Source organism: Benincasa hispida, chromosome 3, assembly GCF_009727055.1.
Source record: "Benincasa hispida cultivar B227 chromosome 3, ASM972705v1, whole genome shotgun sequence".
Classification (NCBI taxonomy): Eukaryota; Viridiplantae; Streptophyta; class Magnoliopsida; order Cucurbitales; family Cucurbitaceae; genus Benincasa; species Benincasa hispida.
This window is the reverse complement of record NC_052351.1, coordinates 9741461-9764789: the sequence shown is the minus strand read 5'-3', so window position 1 is coordinate 9764789 and position 23329 is coordinate 9741461. Positions and strand designations below refer to the sequence as shown.

Here is a 23329-nt window from a genome sequence, read left to right as displayed (position 1 = left end):
ACTGATATATTGAAGATACATTTTTTTTTTCTTAAAAAAAAGCTAGGATATAGATAAATTTAGCATACAAGTTAATAACAATAGCACAAAATAGAATACAAACACTGAAATACAATACAAAGAAAAAACAACATTTAAGATGTTGAAGTACAATAGTTAATAAAATGCAATAGAAAAGTGACTCATATCACGAAGAAGAAGAACAAGATGAGAGGGAGAAGTTTGAAGATAAATGAAGAACTTCTTCATTGAATTGTTGAAGATATTCAAATGGTTTATGTGAAGATGAAGATTAGATGATTCTAGGGTTTAGACTTTTATTTATTTTTTTTATTTTTAGTTTTGGACTCGAGTAGTGAGTTTTTTAAATAGATTGCCTAGTTTTAGATTGGGAAAGATTAGATGAATTGCTTGTCTTTTTTCTTAAAAAAGGTACGCGTAGAAATAGATACGTCAAATCGTGTGTCAGATACGTATTTGGGAAGTACTTGGAAGTATCGGTATCCGATACGTATCTGATACGGATTCTTTGCCTCACATGAAGTATCTGTGCTTCATAGATTTTGAGACATTTTGAGTGATTCTAGAATTACAGGGACTTTTATTAAAATGAATAATATCATACTGTCACGTAAGAGTGCTAAAAAAAGTCAATCAACGTCCAAACCCAATTTCTACTATTTGGGTCAGGTTGTCTACTCATTTGGGTTGGATTTGGTTCATCGTTTAATAACCCGAATGAACCCAAATGTTTAATGATTGAGTTGGATTGAGTTCATTGTTTAATAAGAGATAGTTGGGTCAAAGAAACTCACAACTCGAACAATTAAGTTGAATCTAAAGAATTATTTAACCCAATCAAATCCAACCCATGAACAGTCAACGAAGATTTGTAACGAAAAAGAACTATATCCTAGGGGATATATGTGGAATATCCTATTGGATTCTTACAAAGAATTGATGTGGCTCCGGCCAAGTTGTGCCTGCTTGAAACCTTATAATCCAAACAGAGCATCATCGTTTACAATGTTCTAGTAACATACGCCTATACAAAGGCCGGCGGCCTCTGTATGTTCGTAACTTCGATGTCAACGCTGCCTTGTTCTTAATATTCTGTTCTCTACCCAAAATTATGGAGCTATAAATTGGAGGACTTTCATGAAATGCCATTGCCAAACACACACAAACCACTTAACCAAAACCAAAGAAATTAAGCAAAATTATGGCTAAGCCTATTTCTTCAATTGCCATCTTCCTATTGGCTTTCTCTCTTCTCATCTTCTCAATTTCTGTGGAAACTCGAACTTCCTTCCGTAGGTTTTTCTTACTCATTGATTTTTAAGTTAGATATTATTATCATTATTATGTTCGGTTTGGAATGATCAAATACTTAACAACGTTATGAACTCATTATAATAATTCACTATGCTCTCATTCCTCATTCAATTTTTTAACTCTTCGTGTATCGTCCCTCGCAGCCACTTTGGTTCAAATTTTGGAAAATTTAAAACAATTTATATAATAGTACTTGGATCTTATTGGGAAAATTTCTAGACCGTCATTTATTGTTTGCAACAAAAATAGTATTTAATAATTATGTGAGATTTACCAAATAAATAAATAAATTATTTAATAACGTGTCAAATAATGAAGGAGAAAAGTATATACTATGATAGTACTAGATTTTTTTTTTTTTTAATTTTTTTTTATATCTTAAACTAATGATTGTGTCAATTAAAACTCTAAACTTAAAAGGTGAGATTAGTCAAGATGGACATAAACTTAAATAAGTGAGATTAGTCAAAATGGATATAAGGTGGTTTGGACTCTCACGGATATTTAAACAAAATGTTAATATACAAAACTTTCTGCACTATTTGTAAATTTTGAACTCTATAAATGTAGATATTGACATCATATTAGAAAGAAATGCTAAAACAAAATGAACGGTAGTGACTTTTTACTAATATGCTTGATTTTTCATCACTTTGTATTCCTGAATTTTTCACTACTTATTTAGGAAAAATTACTGATAGGTAGCGGATTTTTAGGAAAAAAATAATTCTATTAAAGTGATTTTGAGGTTTCTTTTCTTTAAAAAAAAAAAAAAAAAACTAAGTGAAGATAGTTATAAGAGCTAGTTGCATAAATAGAATTTTAGTCCAAAATAATAGAATATGTAGTACAAGGATAAAATAATTGCATATATAGAACAAAAAACTGCTAAAAGACCAGAAAACCCATGCTCAACTACCATTTTGCAGGTACTTCCCGATTTTCTCAAATTAAAAGCTATTACTGATGGATGCTATCATAGCTTTCAATTTGAGAAATGTGCTATCAGTGGATATCACCGATAGCTGCCATCAGTAGCTATCACCGATCATTGCTATCAGTGGTAGCTTTTCAATTTGAGAAATGTGCTATTAGTTGCTATCACTGATCGCTACTATCAGTTATAGCTTTTAGTTTGAGAAATGCGTTATTAGTTTCTATCGCTGATAGGTGCAATCAGTGATAACTTTTAAATTAAGAAATGTGTTATCAGTTGCTATGACTAATAACAGCTATCAGTTGCTATCAATGATGCTACTATCGATGAATATCACTGATAGTTGCTATTAGTAATAGCAACTGATAGCTACTATCAGTAATAGTTTTCAATTTGAGAAATGTACTATCAGTTGCTATCATTGATAGTTGTTATTAGTGATGTTGCTATTAGTTGCTATTAGTTATAGCTTTCAATTTAAGAAATAGACTATCAATTGCTATCACTAATATGTTTCTATCAATGATAGCCAAATAGTGGCTATTGCTTATATGTTTCTATCAATGGTAATGTTTTGATGCTTTTTGTTGTTTGAATTTGATATCATGTTATACTTGTTTGTAAATAATCGTGGTCTTTTGATTAATTTGTTGATACATTTGGTGTGTTTGTATGTTGTTATTGATGCATATAAGTATAGAATGATATCTTTCTACATTGATAGTCATAAGGATATTATTGATAGCTATTGTCAGTGATATCTTTTTATTGCTATCAATGTAAAGGATATCACTGATTGTCTTTATGTATTATGTAATGTAGTATTTAAGATGAAATGACTTCTTGAGATAGTTTGATTGTGCATAAAAGTTTTTATTGATAGCATGATATCATAATATCACTGATAACATGTTATCCATAATAATATATTATCAGTGATACTACTGAAAAACTTCATACTCTTAAAGTTCTATAAAAAAAAATCATTGGCCTATTTGATAACTTTCTCATTTTTCATTTTTTGAGAAATAAACTTGTTTAATAATTCTTATCGTTTCTTATTTCAAACTTTTAATAAATGTTTCTAAAAATGGTACAAACTTGAGGACTAAAAATGTAAGTTTCTTTCAAATCCGTTTTCATTTTCTATTGATATTTAACATTTCGTTATAATAATCAAACTTGATGATTGACTTGTTGGTGTTAAATCATTTATGAGCTAGACACTTTCAAGTCTTGGGTTTGAAACTCAACCTCAAGTGAAATGTTGGACAGTTGAGGAGATTGGGTTGATGGAAGCAAAAACTGGAGAAAGGAAAAAAAATCGGAGAAAGGAAAGAAAGTAAAAAAAAAAAAAAATGGAGAAAGAAAAGAAAATTAAAAAAATAAAAATCTGGAGAAATAAAATAAAATAAAATAAAGGAGGAAATAAAAGAAAACAATAAAAGAAAGGGAAGAAAGGAAAGAAAAAAACTAGAGAAAAAGAAAAAAAAACCAAAAAAAAAGGACATGCAATAAGATAAGAGAAGGCAAAATTGAAAATTAGAAAAAAAATCAAAAGTTGATTAATCAATACTTTCATATTTGCAAATATTTTAAAGAGATATACTATATTTTTAGATTTTTTCTCTTTATTACTCTATCTATTACAAATATCCTAGTTATAAATCAAATGGTCTAAGGCCAGTTTGGAATGACAAAAAAAAAAGTTTTTCAAAAATTTATTTTCATTTAAACACTTTTGATAAAAATCCTACTTGTGCTTGACAACTTTTTCTTAATATATATATATATAATTTGTTTGGTTTATTTGTTACATATTAAAAATGCTTTTATGAATATAAAATGTTAAGTGATATACAATTAAATCTACCTTCACCCGTCGATTGATTTCTATTCACCGCCCACAAGTGAGGTAGAGTGTTAGATGATATACAATTAAGGGTTTGTTTGGATCAACTTGAGAAAAAATTGTTTTTCAAAAAACTCATGCTTATTTAAACATTTTTGACAAAATTTGTTATAACTTCAAAAGTTATTTTGAATGGTTGTCAAATACTCTAATTTTTTCCATAATGACTTTTTTTTTAAAAAAAAAAAATTAAACACTTGAAAATGAATTCCAAACACACTCTACATCTACCTTCATCTATCAACTTAGAGTTGATACCATATGAAATCACCAACTGATCCAAAAGTTTAAACTGATTGATGAAGGTAGATTTAATTATATATCATTTAACATTTCCCGTGGCCATCGGTGGTGGTTGTTGAGAAATAGTAGTTGTTGGACGTGGCTAACGGAAGGTAGTGGTAGCCGCAACAACATAGTAAAAGTGAGGAATTAGGGAGAGATTAACCATTAAATACTCAAAATACCTTTTTTTAAAAGTTGCCTTCAAATGTTTATCCTAAACTAACTAGTTTTATAAACACATTTTTTCAATTTTGATTAGTTGCCTGACATTTGAATTCTTTCTAAAGTAATTTATTTTTAAATTAAACATTTAAAAAAGAAATTTCAAACACATCCTAAATTGATTAAAATTTAAGGTTTAAATAAATATAATTCTTTTGATAATATAAATTAATTTTTTTTCCTGAAATTTATCAAAGAAACTAAAGTAAAATAAGCATGTTCATTCTTCATTTGCAATTGAATCAATGTGAAGTTGTGAGTTAATTTTGTGAGTTCGAAAGTGCAGGTGGGATGGCTGAGGCAGAAGCAGGCTTGGAGTTGCAATGCAACAAAGTTTATGGAGTAAAAAATGGAGACACTTGCTTTGATCTTGCTCATACATTCAAGCTCTCCACTCAACACTTCAATTTTATCAATCCAAATCTTAATTGCTCTGCTCTCTTTATTGGCCAATGGCTCTGTCTCGATGCCTTCCTTACCATTCCTTAGCTTATCATCACCTTCTTTCGAATAACTTTTTAAGTGTTTAAAAAAGTCGTTTCAAACGGATCTCTATCCGCTTAATAAATCCATATCTCTTGTTCTTAATGATTATCTTTTCACTGTGGCTTTTTATACCTTTAATTTTGCATGGGGAGTATTTGATACCACAACTTTTTTTTTTTTTACCTTTTTAACGTCTTCAAGAGAGTTGAATTATTGCACTTATCCAAAATTACGTATCGAAATTTTGAGTCAATTCTCATCTTCGAGCACAAAGACGTGAATCTCTTAAACAACACTTTATTTTCCTTATGAAGACCAATTTTGGGTTATCCATTCAACCAAAACTAAAATGACTTTCATTTGGATAACTATTTAGTTAAATTTGTCTTTTTTAGAAAAAAAAAAACCATGAATACTTAGTCAAATTCCATCAACAAAAACACTTTTTTAAAAATTATTTTATTTTACAAAATTCGATTTGGATTATGAAACATCTCTAGATTGAATTGGAAGCATATCTATAGGATTAGTTTTTTTTTTTAATTATTTTTTCGTGTAATGGATTAATTTCTTGTAAAAAAGTTTACGACAAAGATGTGTTATTTTTTTAAACCTTTTTCGTATTGAACATGAGAATATATTCTTTCTTTTCTAACAATAATCATTGTATAAAATTTTGAGATTTGGAGAGTAAGATTGATGACTAAGATCATATGTAATATTGGATGGAGTGGAATATGATTCTCGAACAAAATATTAATTTAGAGAAGAAAAGTTAAGAAAGTGAAAGAAAATTAAAATGAAACAATGAAATTAGAAAAATAGAATGAAACTTATCCAAATTAAAATAGGGATATGATGATGATCGTATTATGTTCATAGAAACACCGTGAAGAAGTTAAATTGAGCATCTTTTTTCCTTTTTGGTTGGTTGGGAAAAAGGGTCTTTTTGCAAAAAGAAAAATATTTTGGAAGGCTTCTTTTTTCTGCATACATCCTTCTTTTCTCTTCTATTTCTCTTTTTCACCCTTGAGGGTAAATCTCTTGCAATCTTTTCTTTCAACAAATTACAAAAAGGTAAATAAAAGGTTCATATTGTTCCACAATAAATAAATTTAAAAAAAAAAAAAACAAAACTTGATTATATTCTCCACTTGCACATAAAATTTATTCAGATTTCACTGACACAGATTGTGTGTGTGTGTTTAGATGCCTCTTCTTTATTCATTATTCCCGTGAATAAAATTAATACAAATCTTCATTTACGTATAAACCCTATCATCTATATTACTTCTAAACTTTTCTATCAAATATGTCACCATGTTCTTGCTACATTTTTCAATTGTCTTTATATACATATATTAATTATGATCATTGTAGTTTCTTCTCTTTTTAGTAATTGTGTGAGTAAGATGAATAAGTTTCTCTTTTTTTGGGTTTTTTAAATGAACCGAAACATTTGAATATTTGACTTTTTGGTGGAAGATATTCAGTTAAGATATAAAAAAAAATTTGTTTAAAATACACTTTGAGAGTATTTTAAAAGCTATTTTTTGTTGTCATCAAACACTTTAATTTTTTTTTCTTTTCAAAATTAAACACTTGAAAGTTAAACCAACCACACTTTATAATTGGTTGAATGAGTTTTATGGTAGAGTTGACTAATGTTTTGAATTAAATAGCAATGACTAAGTTTCTGTATGTTTTACCACTGCTATATTGCTCCCTGTCATCGTTAATGAGGATGTTATGGAGTAGCTGGTCTTGGGTCTAGACAATCTTTATTTTAAAAAAGAAAAATTTAAAAACCCATTGAACAGTGATTTGAAATAAAAATTTAAAAATATTGAGAACATGTTGAAAATTTTAAGTTAATTAGAAGTTTGCGTTATGAAAATTTTCAAGTTTTTATCTATTAAATTTCTAAAATTTAAATTTTCATTTTTATTGTGGTAAGCACGTGTTTGAAGTTTTTAATTTTATATCTAATATATTTGAGGCATAATCATTTCTTCAAAACTAAATAATTAATTTAAAATTGAATCTTATGTCTAAAAGTAGTATATAAGTGAATTTTAGCCAATTCGAGCTTAGTTTAACAGTAATTAGGATGTACTACCACCCTTGAGGTAAGAGGTTGGATCCCTTATCTCTATAATTGTTGAACTAATAAAAGGTTCGTGAATTTCAAAAAATGTTAAATAGGTCAAGGATTTGTTATACAGCAGATTAAAAATTTAGGAAGAAGTTAATACAAAATTAAAACTTTAAAGGCGTATTAGAAGATTTTTAAAATTTGATTAAAACTTTATTAAACTTAATTTCGGTCACAATTCAAAAAGTGCATATATATCTTCAATAATATATTGGTAAATATTGTTTACATGCAATGAATATTTAACGGAATATTAATCTTTCTAAAGTAAAAGGACTTCCAAATCACTAACATATAAACATGTGTTGTAACCAGTAAGAGAATATTAATTGAAAATTGTACTTAAAATGAGAAATATGATAATGTACAACAAGACATAACATAGCACTGATGTGTATCAAATTTTATCTAAATTTAGATTAGCTTTACCGTAAACGATTCCATATGGTATAAAAATAGGTAAAGTATTTGGTAAAAAAAATGAAAAAAAGAGAGAAATTTATTCTAACAATCTTCAACTCTTTTAGAATCAAAATGATGGCACCATTGAAAACATAAGACTTAAAAGAAACTTAAATTTCTTATAAGTAACAAAATATTCATGTCGAGATTGGCACACACGCTAAGAATATAATTTTCTCCCATTTTTCAAACCATATGTGATTTATTCAAGGTTATAAAAAGAAAAGTTGATGAAGCTTGTTTGAGACATAGTTTCTTTTAATTTCCAAAGCAAATATAAAAAGGCAAAAGGAAACCTATGGAAGTGAATAATCTTTTTTGTTTATTGTAGAACATATTCTCTTCTCAATATATACCAATAAGAGAATGAGAGGTATACATAACTAATACACCTTTTCAAACAAAAAAAAAAATGTAACCAAACTTATGTCAATATCAATGACCCTAAAGTCTAAATTACACTACATTTCAAACATTTGACACAAAAAAACGTAACAAAAACAGAGATTTTATTAAAATGTCTTGATGACTTGATCATGTCCTCCTTTCCCCATCTCTAAGGCTCCAATATGGAAGTCGTTATTCGTTACATATCGTGACCAATACCAATGTGTCTTCCACACTTTACCCATTTCTTCGATTGGAATACCCTTTGTTTCTGGCAAGAAGAAATAGATGAATACTGTCATCACACACACCCAAAATCCAAAGAAAATGAAAAGACCGAACTTCATGTGGCACAACATCATCAAGAAGACTTGTGCGATCGCGAATGTGAATATCATGTTTACAGATACATTGATACTTTGAGCAGCTGATCGAATTTCCAACGGAAAAATTTCACTTGGAACTAACCATCCCATAGGTCCCCAGGACCATGCGAAACCAGCCACGTAAATACATATGAATAGTACCACTACAACTGCATACCACTGTGGCAAATTCTCTGCTATTCCACTGACTCCAAATTTAGCTCCAATTGCCGCCGTTACCACCGCCTTTAAAATTCAAATTCAATATATAATTAGATTTACCACAACCAGTTAACTTAAACTTTAAAAACAAGAAAAAATATGTGTATATATATATACCTGACATATCAACATTTGAATGCCACCCTCAATGAAAAGAAACCTTCGACCCCATTTATCGACGCCGTAAATCGAAACGATTGTAGCAGCTACATTAACAGAGCCAGTGATTACAGCAGACATTAACGATGCATCGGATTTGAAACCGATGGTGTTGAACAAGACGGGAGCATAGAACATGATGACATTGATGCCGGAAACTTGTTGGAAGAAAGGAATTAATACAGCCATTGTGAGCTGGGGTCTGTATTTCCTCTGTAGCAAATTTGTCCATGGATGTTCTACTTGTTTAGAGGCTTCACTAGCTGCAACTAAATCTTGAAATTCTTCTTCTACATCTTCAACTCCACGGACTCTTTTTAGTTTCTTTTTTGCTTCATCGATCTGGCCTCTTTCGATCATTGAATTTGGGGTATCTGGAAGAACTAATGATCCAATGGTGATTATTAAGGCTGGAACCATGGCTCCGCCCAAGCTCAGCCGCCATCCCCAACCACCCTTTATTTTTGCGAAGAAGTAATTCAAAACATTCGCTATTAGAATCCCCACTGTCACTGACAGTTGGAACCCAATGTTCAAAGCTCCTCTGAATTTGTATGGAGCCATTTCCGACAAATATAGTGGCACCGACTGTAATTATACAACCACATTAATGTCAGTAAATCTCATTTTATTTATTTTTAAATATGTTGATGTGACACACAATAAGTGGAGGGAGTTATAATACTAAAAAAAATTTCTTCAAATAATTTAACCACACAATAGTTTATCATTTGACAAACTTTGGTTAGACAACTAAGTGTGTTGCAATTTATGTCTTTCATAAAAATATATATGATATAATAAAAGATGTCTTTATTGATTTGTTGGCAAATGTTGTCCTCATTAGTAAGAAACAAGAAGATGAAGAGAGGACAATAACATCATTTTTTGAAGACCCAACTCTACTTTTTAGAGTTGTCTTGAATATTTGAGATACATCCATTTCTATTTCCTATTTCATCACTCACACAAAAAAAAAATGAATTAAAATATTTTTAAAAAAATAAAAATAATTTTCACATGAAAAATTATGATTGGACAACTTAGTAAAATGCACAAAGATAGTTGATCTTCGAGATGTATTTAAGTATTTTTAATCATATAAAAAAATATATTATTAATCAATTAAGGGGAAGAAGGTAAATGTACCAAAAAGAGTTGAAAATGATATTTAAAATAATTAAAGTGTGATTTAATGAAGGTCAATAATTTTTTTGGTTGGCCATGTTCAATGTCTAAGGATCAACAAAGCAACAAAAAATAGATCTTTCATATTGTCAAAAAGGTTCCTACCAACAACAAATTATTCTTTTTCACTCCAACTTTTTGTTTTTCCCACAAACTAAACAAAGCTTGGAATCATAAAAGAAACTAAATTTATTGTTTAAAAAAAAAAGAACAGAAATGAAAAAAAATATATAGAGAGAGGAAAAAGAAAAGGTAGTGGTAGGAGAAGACAGAAGCTCATATCTGAATCCGAAATAACTCTCCAACAAAAAAGGACATATTTGTCATTTTCTTAGAAGTTGTCATGTCCATTACTTCTTGAGATACCATTACTATCCCTCCCTCGCCAGTGTATTTTTTATTTAAAAAGAAAATATCAAAGCCATAGCCAGCCAAGCAAACCGGATAATAGAAATTAAAATAATCCTCAAAGTAACGAAAAAAATAGAAAATTGTATTCTTCTAAAACTATATAACAATAAAACCATACACGAAATGGAAAATCTATAATAGAAAGAAAATATAATTATTTAATTTCACGATAACTCAACCGACTAAAATACATATAGATTAGAAAGTCATATTTTATATGTTGATGTATTTTATAAAATAGTTACATGCAACTTTTAGTTTATACATGATTTATGATCCTACTATTCTCAAAGGTTAGAATTTTCTATCTCACACCTTTATTTAATATGGTTAACCTAAGAATTATTATTGTTGTTATTGAGAGGAAGATGAGGGTACCTGATTTGTAAATCCAATACCAAAACCAAGTAAAACTCGACCAAGAATGAGCATCCAAACGGCTTTAGCAAAGGCATTAATGATGGCACCACTACAGAACAACACGCCACCGAAGAGCATCGATAGCCTCCGACCAAACTTACGTGTCACCGTCGAGGCCACAAGTGAGGCAACCAGTGCCGCTAAGTACAACGACGACGTGAACATCGTCAAAGTTGGACTATCATATTTACAATATTGGTTTTTGGTTGTCATCAAATTCTTTTTCCGATATACTTCTGGAAAAAACTTCTCCAGAAATGAGTCCATGGATGTCACACCACCTTGATTAATATTACTCAAATCAATAACCCACTTTCAAATTCTAAAACATAGCTCAATAGTTAAGAGAACTGACCTGAAATTCCAATATCATAGCCGAAGATCAAGCCACCCATAGCAGCAACAATGCACGATACCATAACGAATGGAGTAAGATTTCCAGGATACTCCTTTTTCCCATCGCCAGGGGCGATTGCAGCCACAGCAGGCATTTTCACGAACAAAGTTAAAACAATGCAGAAGAAAATAAATAAAATAAAATAATGATAAACCACTTAGAGAAACCAAGAGGAAGATAAAGAGCAAGAGGCAAAAGATGGAGGGATAGAAGGGCATGGCTGTCATATTTATAGTGAAAATCACAAGCTAGTTTATTTTTTATTTTTTATTTTTTTTAAAAAAATTTTAAATACAAATATTAATTAGTTGTGTTAAAGGAAATCCCATAATAATTACTAATTCGATGAAAAATATTTGGGGTTATCTTTTTATGAAAGTATTCGTGGCCCTATCCACCGTTGATGGCTCTGCTTGAACAGAACTGTGACAAATCAGACGGCTTCCATTTAAAAACTTCATCATTAATGCTTACAAGATAATTCGTCGGTGGCGGTGGGCCCCAGCTAAACATCCACCTTGGATTATGCAGCGAAACTAAGTATTGGAATATTTTTTTTTCAATTTTTTGACGTTGCTGACTCAGCTAATTTATTACTTTATAATTCTTTTTTTTTTTTGTTTTCCGAAGGTTCTTTACAGTTTTCTTTTGTTGGGTGGCCTTATCAGTGTTTGGATAACGTCGTATTAAAGATGCAACGACGTCGTAAAGGAAAATGGAAAAAAGTTGGAAGGCATGTGATACTGATACGTGGTAATGGAGTACCCATATCCCGTAAATACGGTGATTTGGGACGTCGGAGATTAGGATTGACATTTCAATGTAATTAAGAGGTCAAATGCTGGGTATTTTGGGTATTTCAACAAAAAATTTTATCCAGATCGTCTCGGAAAATGATATATATATATAGTAATATTTGAGTGCATCTTGCATATATATTTTTGTACGTTTTATTTCAATCACTCTAACACATAATAATAATAATAATAAAAAGAAATTTGTCACATGTAGAAATATAATTAGATAATTGATGAGATTCACAAATATAAACATAATAGACTATCGTTGAACTTTAATTGACCATTAATATAATAACAATTGCTAGTAATTAGAGGATTGCTAACTTCTTAAATGAGTTTCTACATTCTTTTGTTAGTATCATCAATATATTTATTTTCCAAAATTAGAATTTCTTTTAATTAGAAGGCATTGATATTAATGCCTAAATAAGAAAAATAATAGATACAAGGCAATCATATTTATGTTGGAAAGAAAAATAAAAAGAGAAGTTAAATTATATTATACATAAGGAAATTTAGAATACGAAAGGATATATAGAGATATTCATGAGGTAGATGACAAACATCCTTATCTCCCATTTAATTCTTTTTAAATCTCAAACGAATAAAATGAACTAATGAAGTATATTGAAAAATCTCCATTTAAAAGATAAATTCTCAATGGAGGACTTTTTATATATATTATTTCTTTTGAAAAGAATTTGAGACACATGGTGTTATGACAGAAACAATTAATAAGCAAAGAAAGTGTGAAAATGTAAACAATGAATATCGACACATAAATTTAGATAATTAACTAATAGTGCATGAATTATGTCCACAAGTAAAGGAAGAGAATAATTTATTATTATATGACACTGTTCTAAGCTCTAGGCTTGATCTCTCGTGCTTAATCATTTAGTGCATTAGATAATAGATTCAGTGCATTCAAACACAAAATATGATAGGAAGTTTCTCTTTGTTTCGATTTAGATTTTTCATGTGAACATGTATAAGATTCTTAAGTGAAAAAGAAGAGCATTCGATAATAATAAGTGTCTTATAATACAAATGTATATTTGAGTGGAGAAGCAATATTCAAAATTGAGAGAATAAAAGTTACTTGAATGAAAAGTAAAAGTTGAAATTGCACGTAGACTGACTGTGTGGATTGCGGTGGGGTCGTTAAAAGGAAGGATAGCATATATAAATAAGCCTTTTAAAATAAGGGTTTTTACTTTTTTATGTGTGTGTGGTTGGACATCAAATATATTACAAAGCTTTATGTGCTGTGACCATGACGTACCCCATTCTTATGGTACCAAAATTCACACGTCAACTCTAAAATCAATTTTTCATACAAAAATATGTCAATATCTACTCGTTATTATACAAAAAATGAAATTCAAAGTGAATAAGTTTAGTTAGGTATTTATGTATATACTTAAAAAAATGAATTGGATATATTTCACTTTAAAAGTTTATTCAAAGTCAAGTATTTGATTTATCTCTTAACAAATATTGAACCCATATTGACTTTGTGTAACTAGTGTTTAACATATTCATTGCCCTAAAAAATTGTTCAATATGTGTCCAAGTGTCGGACATGTACTAGAAAACGAGCAATGCTAGCCACACTAAAGTTTCAATGTTTCTTTGGTTATGTAAGCATTTGAATTCTTCACCAAATTTCTAAAGTAAAAAACAATTTTTTTCCTCAAAACTTAGCTTGGATTTTGATATGTTTAAATAATAGCATTTCGCTAAAAATAATGTTTATGAACTTAAATTTAAAAAAGTAAAAACAAATAAAACCTAATAAATTATCCAACGGAGCATAAATTATATTACTAGAAAGAAGGTGGGGAAATATAAATTATTAGTGTTAGAATGCCTTGAATCTAGTGTGCCTTGAATATGTTATTTATGTTTATAACCTTAGGGTTTAGAGATTTACACCATATAAACTCTCTAAGATTCAAAGAGCTTTAATTTTTTTTTATTTGTATTATTTTCTCTAATGAATTTGTTCTTCTTTTGCCCGTGGATGTAGCTAACACACCATTAGTGAATCATGTAAATATCTGTATCAATCTCTTTTGCTTTATCTTTTCTGTTTATCTTTGATTTTGTCCACTCGTAACCATTAGAAAGAGAGGAAAATTATTAAAATTTTATATATTCTTCTTTGATATCTAATCATCCACAAATATGAATCTATCAATTTGTTAGGTAATCTTGTGTGTGAGAAGTTAAGCTTAAAAGATCATTCATAATTTTGCATAATTTCTAAGTAATTAATGAATTTGAGTTTTGTAATACCATAATTTAATATTTAAGAATGCTTTAATTTTGAATGCTAGTAGTTGTGACACTAATTAATGATGGAAAGTACTCACTCATTCCTTTTCTCTAAATTAAGCTACTATAAACTTTTGAAAGTCTATAGGGTTCAAATTAATAATGATAACCAGCAAATTCAATATAATATTAATTCCACTTGTTCCCCCATTAATATGTGGGTTGGTAAAATGATGTGTGTGTATTTTAAATGATTAATTTGATGTAAAACATTATTAAACTAACAATGAACAAGTTCATTAACCAAAAATAATAATAATTTTAAATTACGACTTGTGATCGTTGTTTTAATCACTTAATCATATATATTATCGAAGATCCTACATTAAAAAGATGAGAATATTCCATGATGTTTACAAAATAGATGAATTACTCTTCTTATAACCAATTGATATGAAAATAACTCATATTTATATTTTTTTTTTGTTGATTTTTTTCTTTTTCTTTTTCAAAGTAGTGAAAAAAATATGTGATAATTAGTGATAACCAATTTCAGTAGTGCTAAGAGTTTTGACTTTTTTCTCTTAGCATATTTAGATTTGTAAAATTCGAATCACAAACTATATAATGCCTCGAATGCCAATTGAATTACGTGCGATTTAGTAATTTTTTTGTATTTTAATGCACAAGCAATAAATGTATTAAAATTTGTTTTTGAAGTCAAGTCAATTTCAAAATCAAACAAGGTTTAAGAACACATCCAACGCCTTATAAAATAAGTTTAATATAATTTTGAATTTTCATATGCAAATGCCAATTTTTTAGGATTTATCTCCCAAAGAGACAAAATCCCTATTTCAATTGTAATTTATAAGGATAAATATGGAGAACCCATTCTCCAATGCTCAATCCAATTCATCTATCTCACTTTTTTTTTTTTTATAATTAATTTTATTACTTTTCAGAAATCCTGTATTTAGTTTTTTCTCTTTAAATTTTCAAATTACATCTTACTATTTTTTTTAGCTAATATAAGAAGACTTTCTATATTTATAAGTGTGATATATTCAAACCTAAATTTTTTAGGTTAGACATCCGTTGGATAATTATTTCGTTTTTTTATTTTTTAAAATTAAATTTATTTTCTCTACATTTTTTATAATGATTTGTATTTTTCTTAAGTACAATAGTTAAATTCTTAGTCATTCTAAAAACAAAAACAACTTTTTAAAAACAACCTTTTCTAATTTTCAAATTTAAACTTGCTTTTTTAAACAATTGGTAAAAGTAAATAATAAAGGGGAAATTTTGGAGGTAGAAACAATGTTTATAAGTTTAATTTTCAAAAATAAAAACAAAAAACTAAATAGTTATCAAACGAGATCTTAATTTTTAATTGGATAGAAAATTCAATTTAGATCTACAAATCAAAATTTGTAAATGGTAGATATTAGCTTTTAAATTTTATAGAGTTCGAAAAAGGAGTCAAATTGTAACAACTTCAACCTTGTAGAGTTGTAGTAATCCTTTTAAAGAACGGTTTTGCATTTGTCGTATCAGTTAATCTAACAAAAAAGAAAATTCAAACAGAAAATTAAATTCTCTCGCCAATTTAAACATAATATAGATAAATTGATTCGAAGAATTGAGACGATAAGGCTTAGGGGTTGAGTCAAAGCAGAGAAGTAGCTTAATTTATGGAAATTGTCCATTTTCGTTATGCTTCATACGCCATTTTTATCGTCTTTTTCTCTTCTTTTTCTTTGTAAAAATCACTTTTTATTAACATTATGTCATTCTTATGATGACAACATCAATATACTCCTTATATAATCTTCATTTTATTATTTTTATTATTTTAGAATCTTATCCACTAGCATTAATAAAACAAAGTGTAATACCAATACATCATCGCAAAAGGAATATTTTAAGTATGATTTGAATGACTTGGAACTTGAATATTTATTTAGCAATTAGAATTTGGATATCTAATCTTTCCTAAATTTGCTTTGTTTATACATGTTTTCAATGAGTTGAAACTTGGTTAATTAGCTACCATTTTTAGGACATAAATATTTGGCTGATCTAGAAACAAATTCAACCCATACAGCAACAAATACCCCTTTTAAATATCTAAGGATAACTTTTTTTATGAAAAACGCTATTGAAAAACGAATTAAAAAACCGCGAAAGTAAAAAAAAAAAATTACCCGCCCAAATTTCCACTTACTAATCGCTCCCTTTCTTGGTTAGGCTTTTCCCAAATTTCCTCTCGTTCTTTTCCGATCGTAAACTATACGCTAGCTCTTCACTCATTTTCCCAAATCGGTTTCTTCTCCATCACAACATGCTCTCTTCATCTTCACTAACTTTGACTTCGTCTTTTCCATATCACTTGCGTTTCAACATTCACGTTCTTCTCCATCTCTTTGCATTCTTCGTCTTCTTCAAATCAGTTTCTTTTCCATCTATTCACCTTGTATTCCAACATATGTTCACAAATCGGTCTCTTCTCCATCACAATCGTTCACATTCCAGCATTCCATAGGTTTTCGTCTAGATTGATCATGGCCTGCCATACATCAGCTCACTGGTCCACGCTCTTCAGTCTCCCTCCGGAATGCACTTAACTGAGCTTCAAATTTCTCTCAATCTTTCCATTAAAAAAAAACCTCCAAAAATAAAATTCAATGAGCCATTACTAAAATAGAAGCGTCGCAGATTCAATTCTTGATTCCTTTTTCCCTCAACCCTCCGTTGTATCCAATCCTCCTCCTCGCGTCTTCATCTTCCTCGGCGTCTCTTGTTATTGATCTCATAAATTGTATGAAAGTTTAAATCCAATAAACTAAGACCCATGACTATTGTATGAGTACTTGAACTTTATGTGGAGACATAAGAGTGGATCGGATTCGAGTAAATAGTCAAAATGATCTATGGTACATGAATGAGGTTGGGTACCTTATTCTAGTAACACCATTGGATGCGGCCTACTCTGTAGNTGTAGTTGTTACAAAGAGTTGTAAAGTGCTACATACGATGTGATCCTAATTCGTACATGTTATGACATGAGGAGTGGGGGCGTCCTATGCAATGAGTTTGCATAAGATCAGGACCAAGAAATAAGTTACTCTTACTTTATAACGCTATTTACTGTTTAAGACTGACTATTTCACATAGATAACCTAGATAACTCGATCTTAATCCTAAGCTAGCTATGAACTCCTGTTCTGGATTGCCCTTAGATTTGCATAGTTGAGGGTTGGCTCAACAGCGCCGGCTCAATAAGACACTCATTTCAAGGGTAAGACCAGATAGATAGTTGGGGACATAGGGTGCAAGACGAAGTTCACACCTACCCGATTTAGAGATAGAAGAAAGGTTATTCTCTTAAGAACTGAATCCAGATCTTGAACAAGGGACCCCACCCTCTCATCGGGCTAAGAGATTTTGGTTTAGTGATTGGATCACAAACCAGTTGTCCATTAGAGGATCAGTAGGGACTTGAGGAATAAGACATAATCTCGAGAGTAAAACGGATATTTGACCCAGCCGTTATTATGAACAACCGGTGAAGGGTCAACTTGCTGATTATGGTTAAATCATATGGACATAATATATCTACAATGAGAGGAGTGCAACTATGGCCGTTAGTGGAGTAACTCATTAGTTAACGAATAGAGATTAATTTGGTCTAATGAATTTAGCCAATTAATCTCAGATCGTTGGAGCCCATAATCTGTAGGTCTGTAAGGTCCCCCTACTAGCTCATAACGGACTAGCTCTAGAATAGAGATATAAGTTAATTTGAAACGTTCAAATTAGAATTAAGGGAATTAGTAATTATATGAGATATAATTATATATTTAATTTTAGAATTAAACGAAATAGGAGAATTTACATATTTAAATATGATTTAAATATATAAAGATGGATATGTGTTAAATTTAATTTAATATTTGATATTAAATAAATTAAGTTTTATTTAATAATTAATTTATGAAATTAATTAATTTTTTCATTTTTTAAAATCAAAATAGATTTTATAAAATCAAAATTTGATTTTTAGATAAAATTGAAAAAGTAAAAACCAAAATACTTAAAATGGAAAATGAAGTTTTTCCATTATCCATCACCAAGTAGCTCACTCAAATGACATTATATTTGTCTTGTCTTCTCCAAGCATGAGCTGCAACTCATGCAACTCTTTTCTTTTCATGTTGATCTACAATATAATGAAAAGATTGAACTGAAAATCGGGCATGCAATCTATAGAGATTTTGAGAGAAAAATTGGTTTGAAGAAAGAGTTATTCAGGTGATTTTCTGCAGTGAGTATTTCTCCTTCTACCCTTGATTCAAGCTTGTTTTGAGTCCCACAACTCAATCTAGAGCACCAAGAGAATAGTGGAGAAGATCTTAAGGTGGTCTACAACAAGATTTGGAGAAAATAACAGCTGGTGAAGGAGCTTTGAAGAAGTTCAACAAGAGGTATATCTTAAAACTCATTTTTTTTCTGTAAAAGCATGCTTTATATTTTGTCAAAATTAGTGAATTTGAGTGCTTAGATGATCCTTGTGCTTCCGCTGCTGTTAATTCATTCCTACACGTTGAGGCTGCTGAAGATTAGATCAACAAGATTCTACTCACCACACTAGCTCAGTAATCCATCGTCTTCTCCAATTGGTAAATTTATTGTTCCTTTTTTTTTTTTTAATCCTTGTTCACTCCTATTTCGTCAGTGTACCCTTAAACATTTTTTTTTTTTGGCCTAGGGCTTTCTTTTTGCCTTTGTAGTCTAAGGTTTATTTCTTCTACTTCAAGTTCAAATTTTTAATCGAAGGCGAGGGAAGAATAGGGCTTTAGTATAGGTTTTTTCTTACCATATTGATTAATCCGTTTGCCTTATCCTCTAGTTTTTATGTCGATATGTTTGATTAAATTCAACGTCAAGATCAATGGTTTATATGGCTTTGTGTTTGTGAATGTAGAATTTTGGATTCTATTATAAATGTTGTGAATTTGTGTTTGTCATAAGACCTCCCCCCACTCTCTTAAATGATTTTTTTTATGTTCAATATTTTATTGAGTTGGGTTTGTTTGAGTGATCACTTGTTGGCTTATTGACATTTTAGTAGTGATTTAGTTCAAGTAAGAGTTTTTAAATATTTGTGAATTTGTATTGGTCATAAGGCATCCCTATCTCTCCCTTAAATGATCCTTTATATATATATATATATATATTAATGTTCAATACTTCATTAGGTTGGTTTTGTTTAAGTGATCTCTTGTTGGCATTTTGAGTAGTGATTTAGTTCAAGTAAGAGTTTTTAAATATTTGTGAATTTGTATTGGTCATAAGGCATCCCTATCTCTCCCTTAAATGATCCTTTATATATATATATATATATATTAATGTTCAATACTTCATTAGGTTGGTTTTGTTTAAGTGATCTCTTGTTGGCATTTTGAGTAGTGATTTAGTTCAAGTAGTAGTTTTGGTGCGAGGGAAATATATAATGCAGGTCTTATGCTATACATTGATCTCCATGCATCGATGGTCGTGCGTTGGACTAAGAAATATGCAATATGCGTTCAAGAATACATGCAATGACCATGCATTTTTGCCATAAGTTTTCTTGCTTTCTCGCCAAGTATAACGAGAACACAAGTTTCTCGGGATGATCCGAGGTCAAACTCAGGGACTTGTAACTAAATGTTGCGAAGAAATGCGTTTGAGGCGATGAATAAAAGAAAAAGGAAGTTAAAAGACTATGCGCTACTCCTACTCCTAACTAAACAGATTGAGCAATGGAAGTATGATTATAAGAATTTGTAGAGACGCGACAATTGTTCATGCGTAATAAGATGCATGGAAAAATAAATAGAATGGTGGAAGGGATAAATTCACTGCATCATTAAGCTTGATCGTAAGGGTAATCCTAGCTCGCCACATTAATGCGTCACACACTTCTCGGTGGTCAGCCACATGTTTATATCTCTATAACGCATGGTTGCATTAAGCATAAGAATATTCTTATCTCTAGGAACACTGCTTACTTTGTTTGGTAAGTTCCACTACTTACCCTCTCGGGCAGTTAGTCGCAGCTAATAAGGTCATAGACAAGCATTGCGATAGCCTCGCACTAAGTAAAGAGGATTGGCTCGCTATACTCGTACAACGTACACCACTTGATGGGTTGTTACCTGCGTCCTATCTCTAGGCTACACGATTGAGTATGCGACCACCTTTGATAACTAAACTATGAAAAAGCATAAGATAATGAAGATGGTGTCGAAGGAAATAAAGAGATGCATTGATTACAAAATGTATTAATGTCTTAAGCCAAAATGTAATACAATACAGAGATAAGAAGAGAGGTGGAGGGCTAGATATAGGCAATCTCTTGCTCCATCAGATGTATGTCAAGGTTGTCGGTGGTGCCATGGATGGGCGTTGGAGTAGTCTCTCTCGAGCTCTATCTTCGACAAAGCTCCGGTCGTCACTCGAAATGGGTTGAAAGAATGAAGAACTCTCAAAGAATTTCTTGCTCACGCTCTCATCTATGATCACAAGGATCTACCTTAAGGCAGAAGCTCGGATGCCTTGAATTTGGGCTCTAAGGCTCTATTTATAGCTGTCTCTTATACACATCTAGATGTGTATAAGAGAAAGGATCTACCTTAAGGCAGAAGCTCGGATGCCTTGAATTTGGGCTCTAAGGCTCTATTTATGGAGCTCAATCGCCGACAGCATTGATGGTCCTACTCTGAGTCACTGCCACTTTGGCGCGGTAGGTGAAATGTCAACATCACCTTTTTTATACTCCCAAGGTATGCGTTCATGCTTGTTTTTCCTGAAGTACCAACGCATTCCACCTATCTTGCGATGAATCTTCTATCATGGTTATTACTCTGTAGCCGCAACATCTATGCGATGAACATATGCGATGGTCTGGGATCAACGCATGCGATCAACTTTGCGATGGTCTGGCTTCAGCGCATGCGATTGATTCCTGCGATAGCTACAAAAATAGACATTTTGACACCATATAACGCATGATATAGGGTTAGCAAGGATTTTTAGTGCTGATCGACGCAAGCTCATTCTTCACATAAATCCTTAGTATTATCAACGCATATTCTGCTTTTTAGCCCTCATAATTCTAAATAAAAGGCTATAATAGATTGTATTTCTACCTACTATCACACCCTCAAACTTAGAATCATGCTTGTCCTCGAGCATGCCTTATACTTAGGGAATTCAAAATTTATCCTTTAGCTTTCCTTTTGCGCTAACCAGTTTTTCAAAATATAATTCATTCGTACCTCTAACCTTGGTAGCAACGCTCTCCTCAATTTTAGCTGCTTCTTCAAAGAGATATTTTCTAAGTTTAAATCTGGTAAGCTTCCGCTCAAAAACATTTTACTCATTTCAAGCAACTTTGCTTTTAGCTTTTTATAGTGTGTTTAGTTAATATGATTCAAAGCTCTGCGATATATTATTGAATTGAGGTGCTAAACCTGGTTACGCTCTTCGTTTTGGCTTGCCCCCACAGGTGTCACGTGGGCATCCAACTTCGGTTTCGTACCATATTCAACTCAACTCTTGTCTTAATTGGAGGTTGCGCCTGACAGAGGAGTTTTTCTTATGCGTTGATCTTGGCCACTTACTTTCATTTTGGCTTACCTGCTTGGGTGTCATGTGAAGTATCTGACTACAGGTAAGTGCCTTTCATAGCTTTAACTCTTATCAACTCGGGTCTCCCCTTTGCACTGACAGTGGAGTTTTTATTATGATATATTTTTTTTGTATCGCAATGTGATGGACTCATTTGCCCAGACCATTGCCACCCCTAAACTTAGAAAGTGGCAATGTTCTTGTCGAAAAGCTAAAAACAAACTCATCAGGAATGCAGTAACAAATGTTTGAGCAGAGGTTTACACATAATAAAACTTAGATTGTCAAACCTTGAAGGAGCTATTAAAGTGAGGTGAGCCTTACGACGTTTAGTTAGTGGATGGAGTGAATTATAAGTATTATCATGGGTGCTAATCTTTCAACGCAAAGGGAGGGAAGTGGACAAAAGAGAATTTCAGAAAGATAAACCATAAAAGATAACAAGAAAAGAACCTACGAATAGAATACAATTACGACCATACTTTAGAATTCATGAGGACATGACCCTGTGTTGAATGATGGAGAGGACTCTTCCGTTGAAACCACGCTCCGAAAGGAATTATTATTGCACTCACAAGGAGCGAACGCACACCACATCCAAGAAAGCAGCCGCAAATCCAAAATGGCAATAATTAAATAAAAAAACTAAACTAGAAAAGCAAAGTAAAGATAGGTTTGAAGACGTCCCTGGAAAAATTGGAGTAAAACCACCGTAAGGCATCTTCCATGCAGGAGATTGATCTCAACTGCTTAGGTCAAGAGACTCGTCCTGACCATTGAAGCTTCCAGCAATTGTTGGTCGCATGTTGGTTAACATGCTCCTGAGATTACTTCCAGCTCATGCGATAGATAGCCTTTCTATCTTGGGGTCAATATCGATTTTTGGCGCATTGCCTTCACTCAAATATTGTTTGCAACTTGGTCGCACAAGCTACAATACGCCCAAGACTAAAAGGGTGCCTGTGAAAACAAGAAACTTAACAAACTATTAGCTGCTAAGTCCCTGACAACGTAGCAAATACATGCGATGACCATGCATTCCTGCCACATGGTGCGAGGGAAATATATAATGCATGTCATATGCTATGCGTTGATCTCCATGCGTTGATGGTCATGCGTTAGACTAAGAAATATGCAATATGCATTTAAGAATACATGCGATGACCATGCGTTCCTGCCACATACCTGCTTGCGTCGCACATGATTTCGAACGGCAGTGGTGGTAT

At 31.1% G+C, this 23329-nt stretch overlaps 1 protein-coding gene across 1 annotated transcript; it reads right to left on the bottom strand.

The window, feature by feature from the left end:
* Nucleotides 1-8095: 8095 nt before the first annotated feature.
* LOC120074434 (sugar carrier protein C-like) lies at nucleotides 8096-11543 on the bottom strand. The gene is made up of 4 exons (XM_039027552.1): nucleotides 11302-11543; nucleotides 10905-11227; nucleotides 8886-9515; nucleotides 8096-8792 (listed from the first exon to the last, which is right to left on the bottom strand). The coding sequence occupies exons 1-4, from the start codon at nucleotides 11435-11437 to the stop codon at nucleotides 8307-8309; spliced, it is 1575 nt and encodes a 524-aa protein (XP_038883480.1). The 5' UTR covers nucleotides 11438-11543; the 3' UTR covers nucleotides 8096-8306.
* Nucleotides 11544-23329: the final 11786 nt, after the last annotated feature.

Coding starts and splice junctions, on each gene's coding strand:
- LOC120074434 (XM_039027552.1), bottom strand. CDS start 11,437: ATGCCTGCTGTGGCTGCAATCGCCCCTGGCGATGGGAAAAAGGAGTAT. Junction 11,228..11,301: donor CTATGATATTGGAATTTCAG/GTCAGTTCTCTT, acceptor ATATTAATCAAG/GTGGTGTGACATCCATGGAC. Junction 9,516..10,904: donor GTATTGGATTTACAAATCAG/GTACCCTCATCT, acceptor GTATAATTACAG/TCGGTGCCACTATATTTGTC.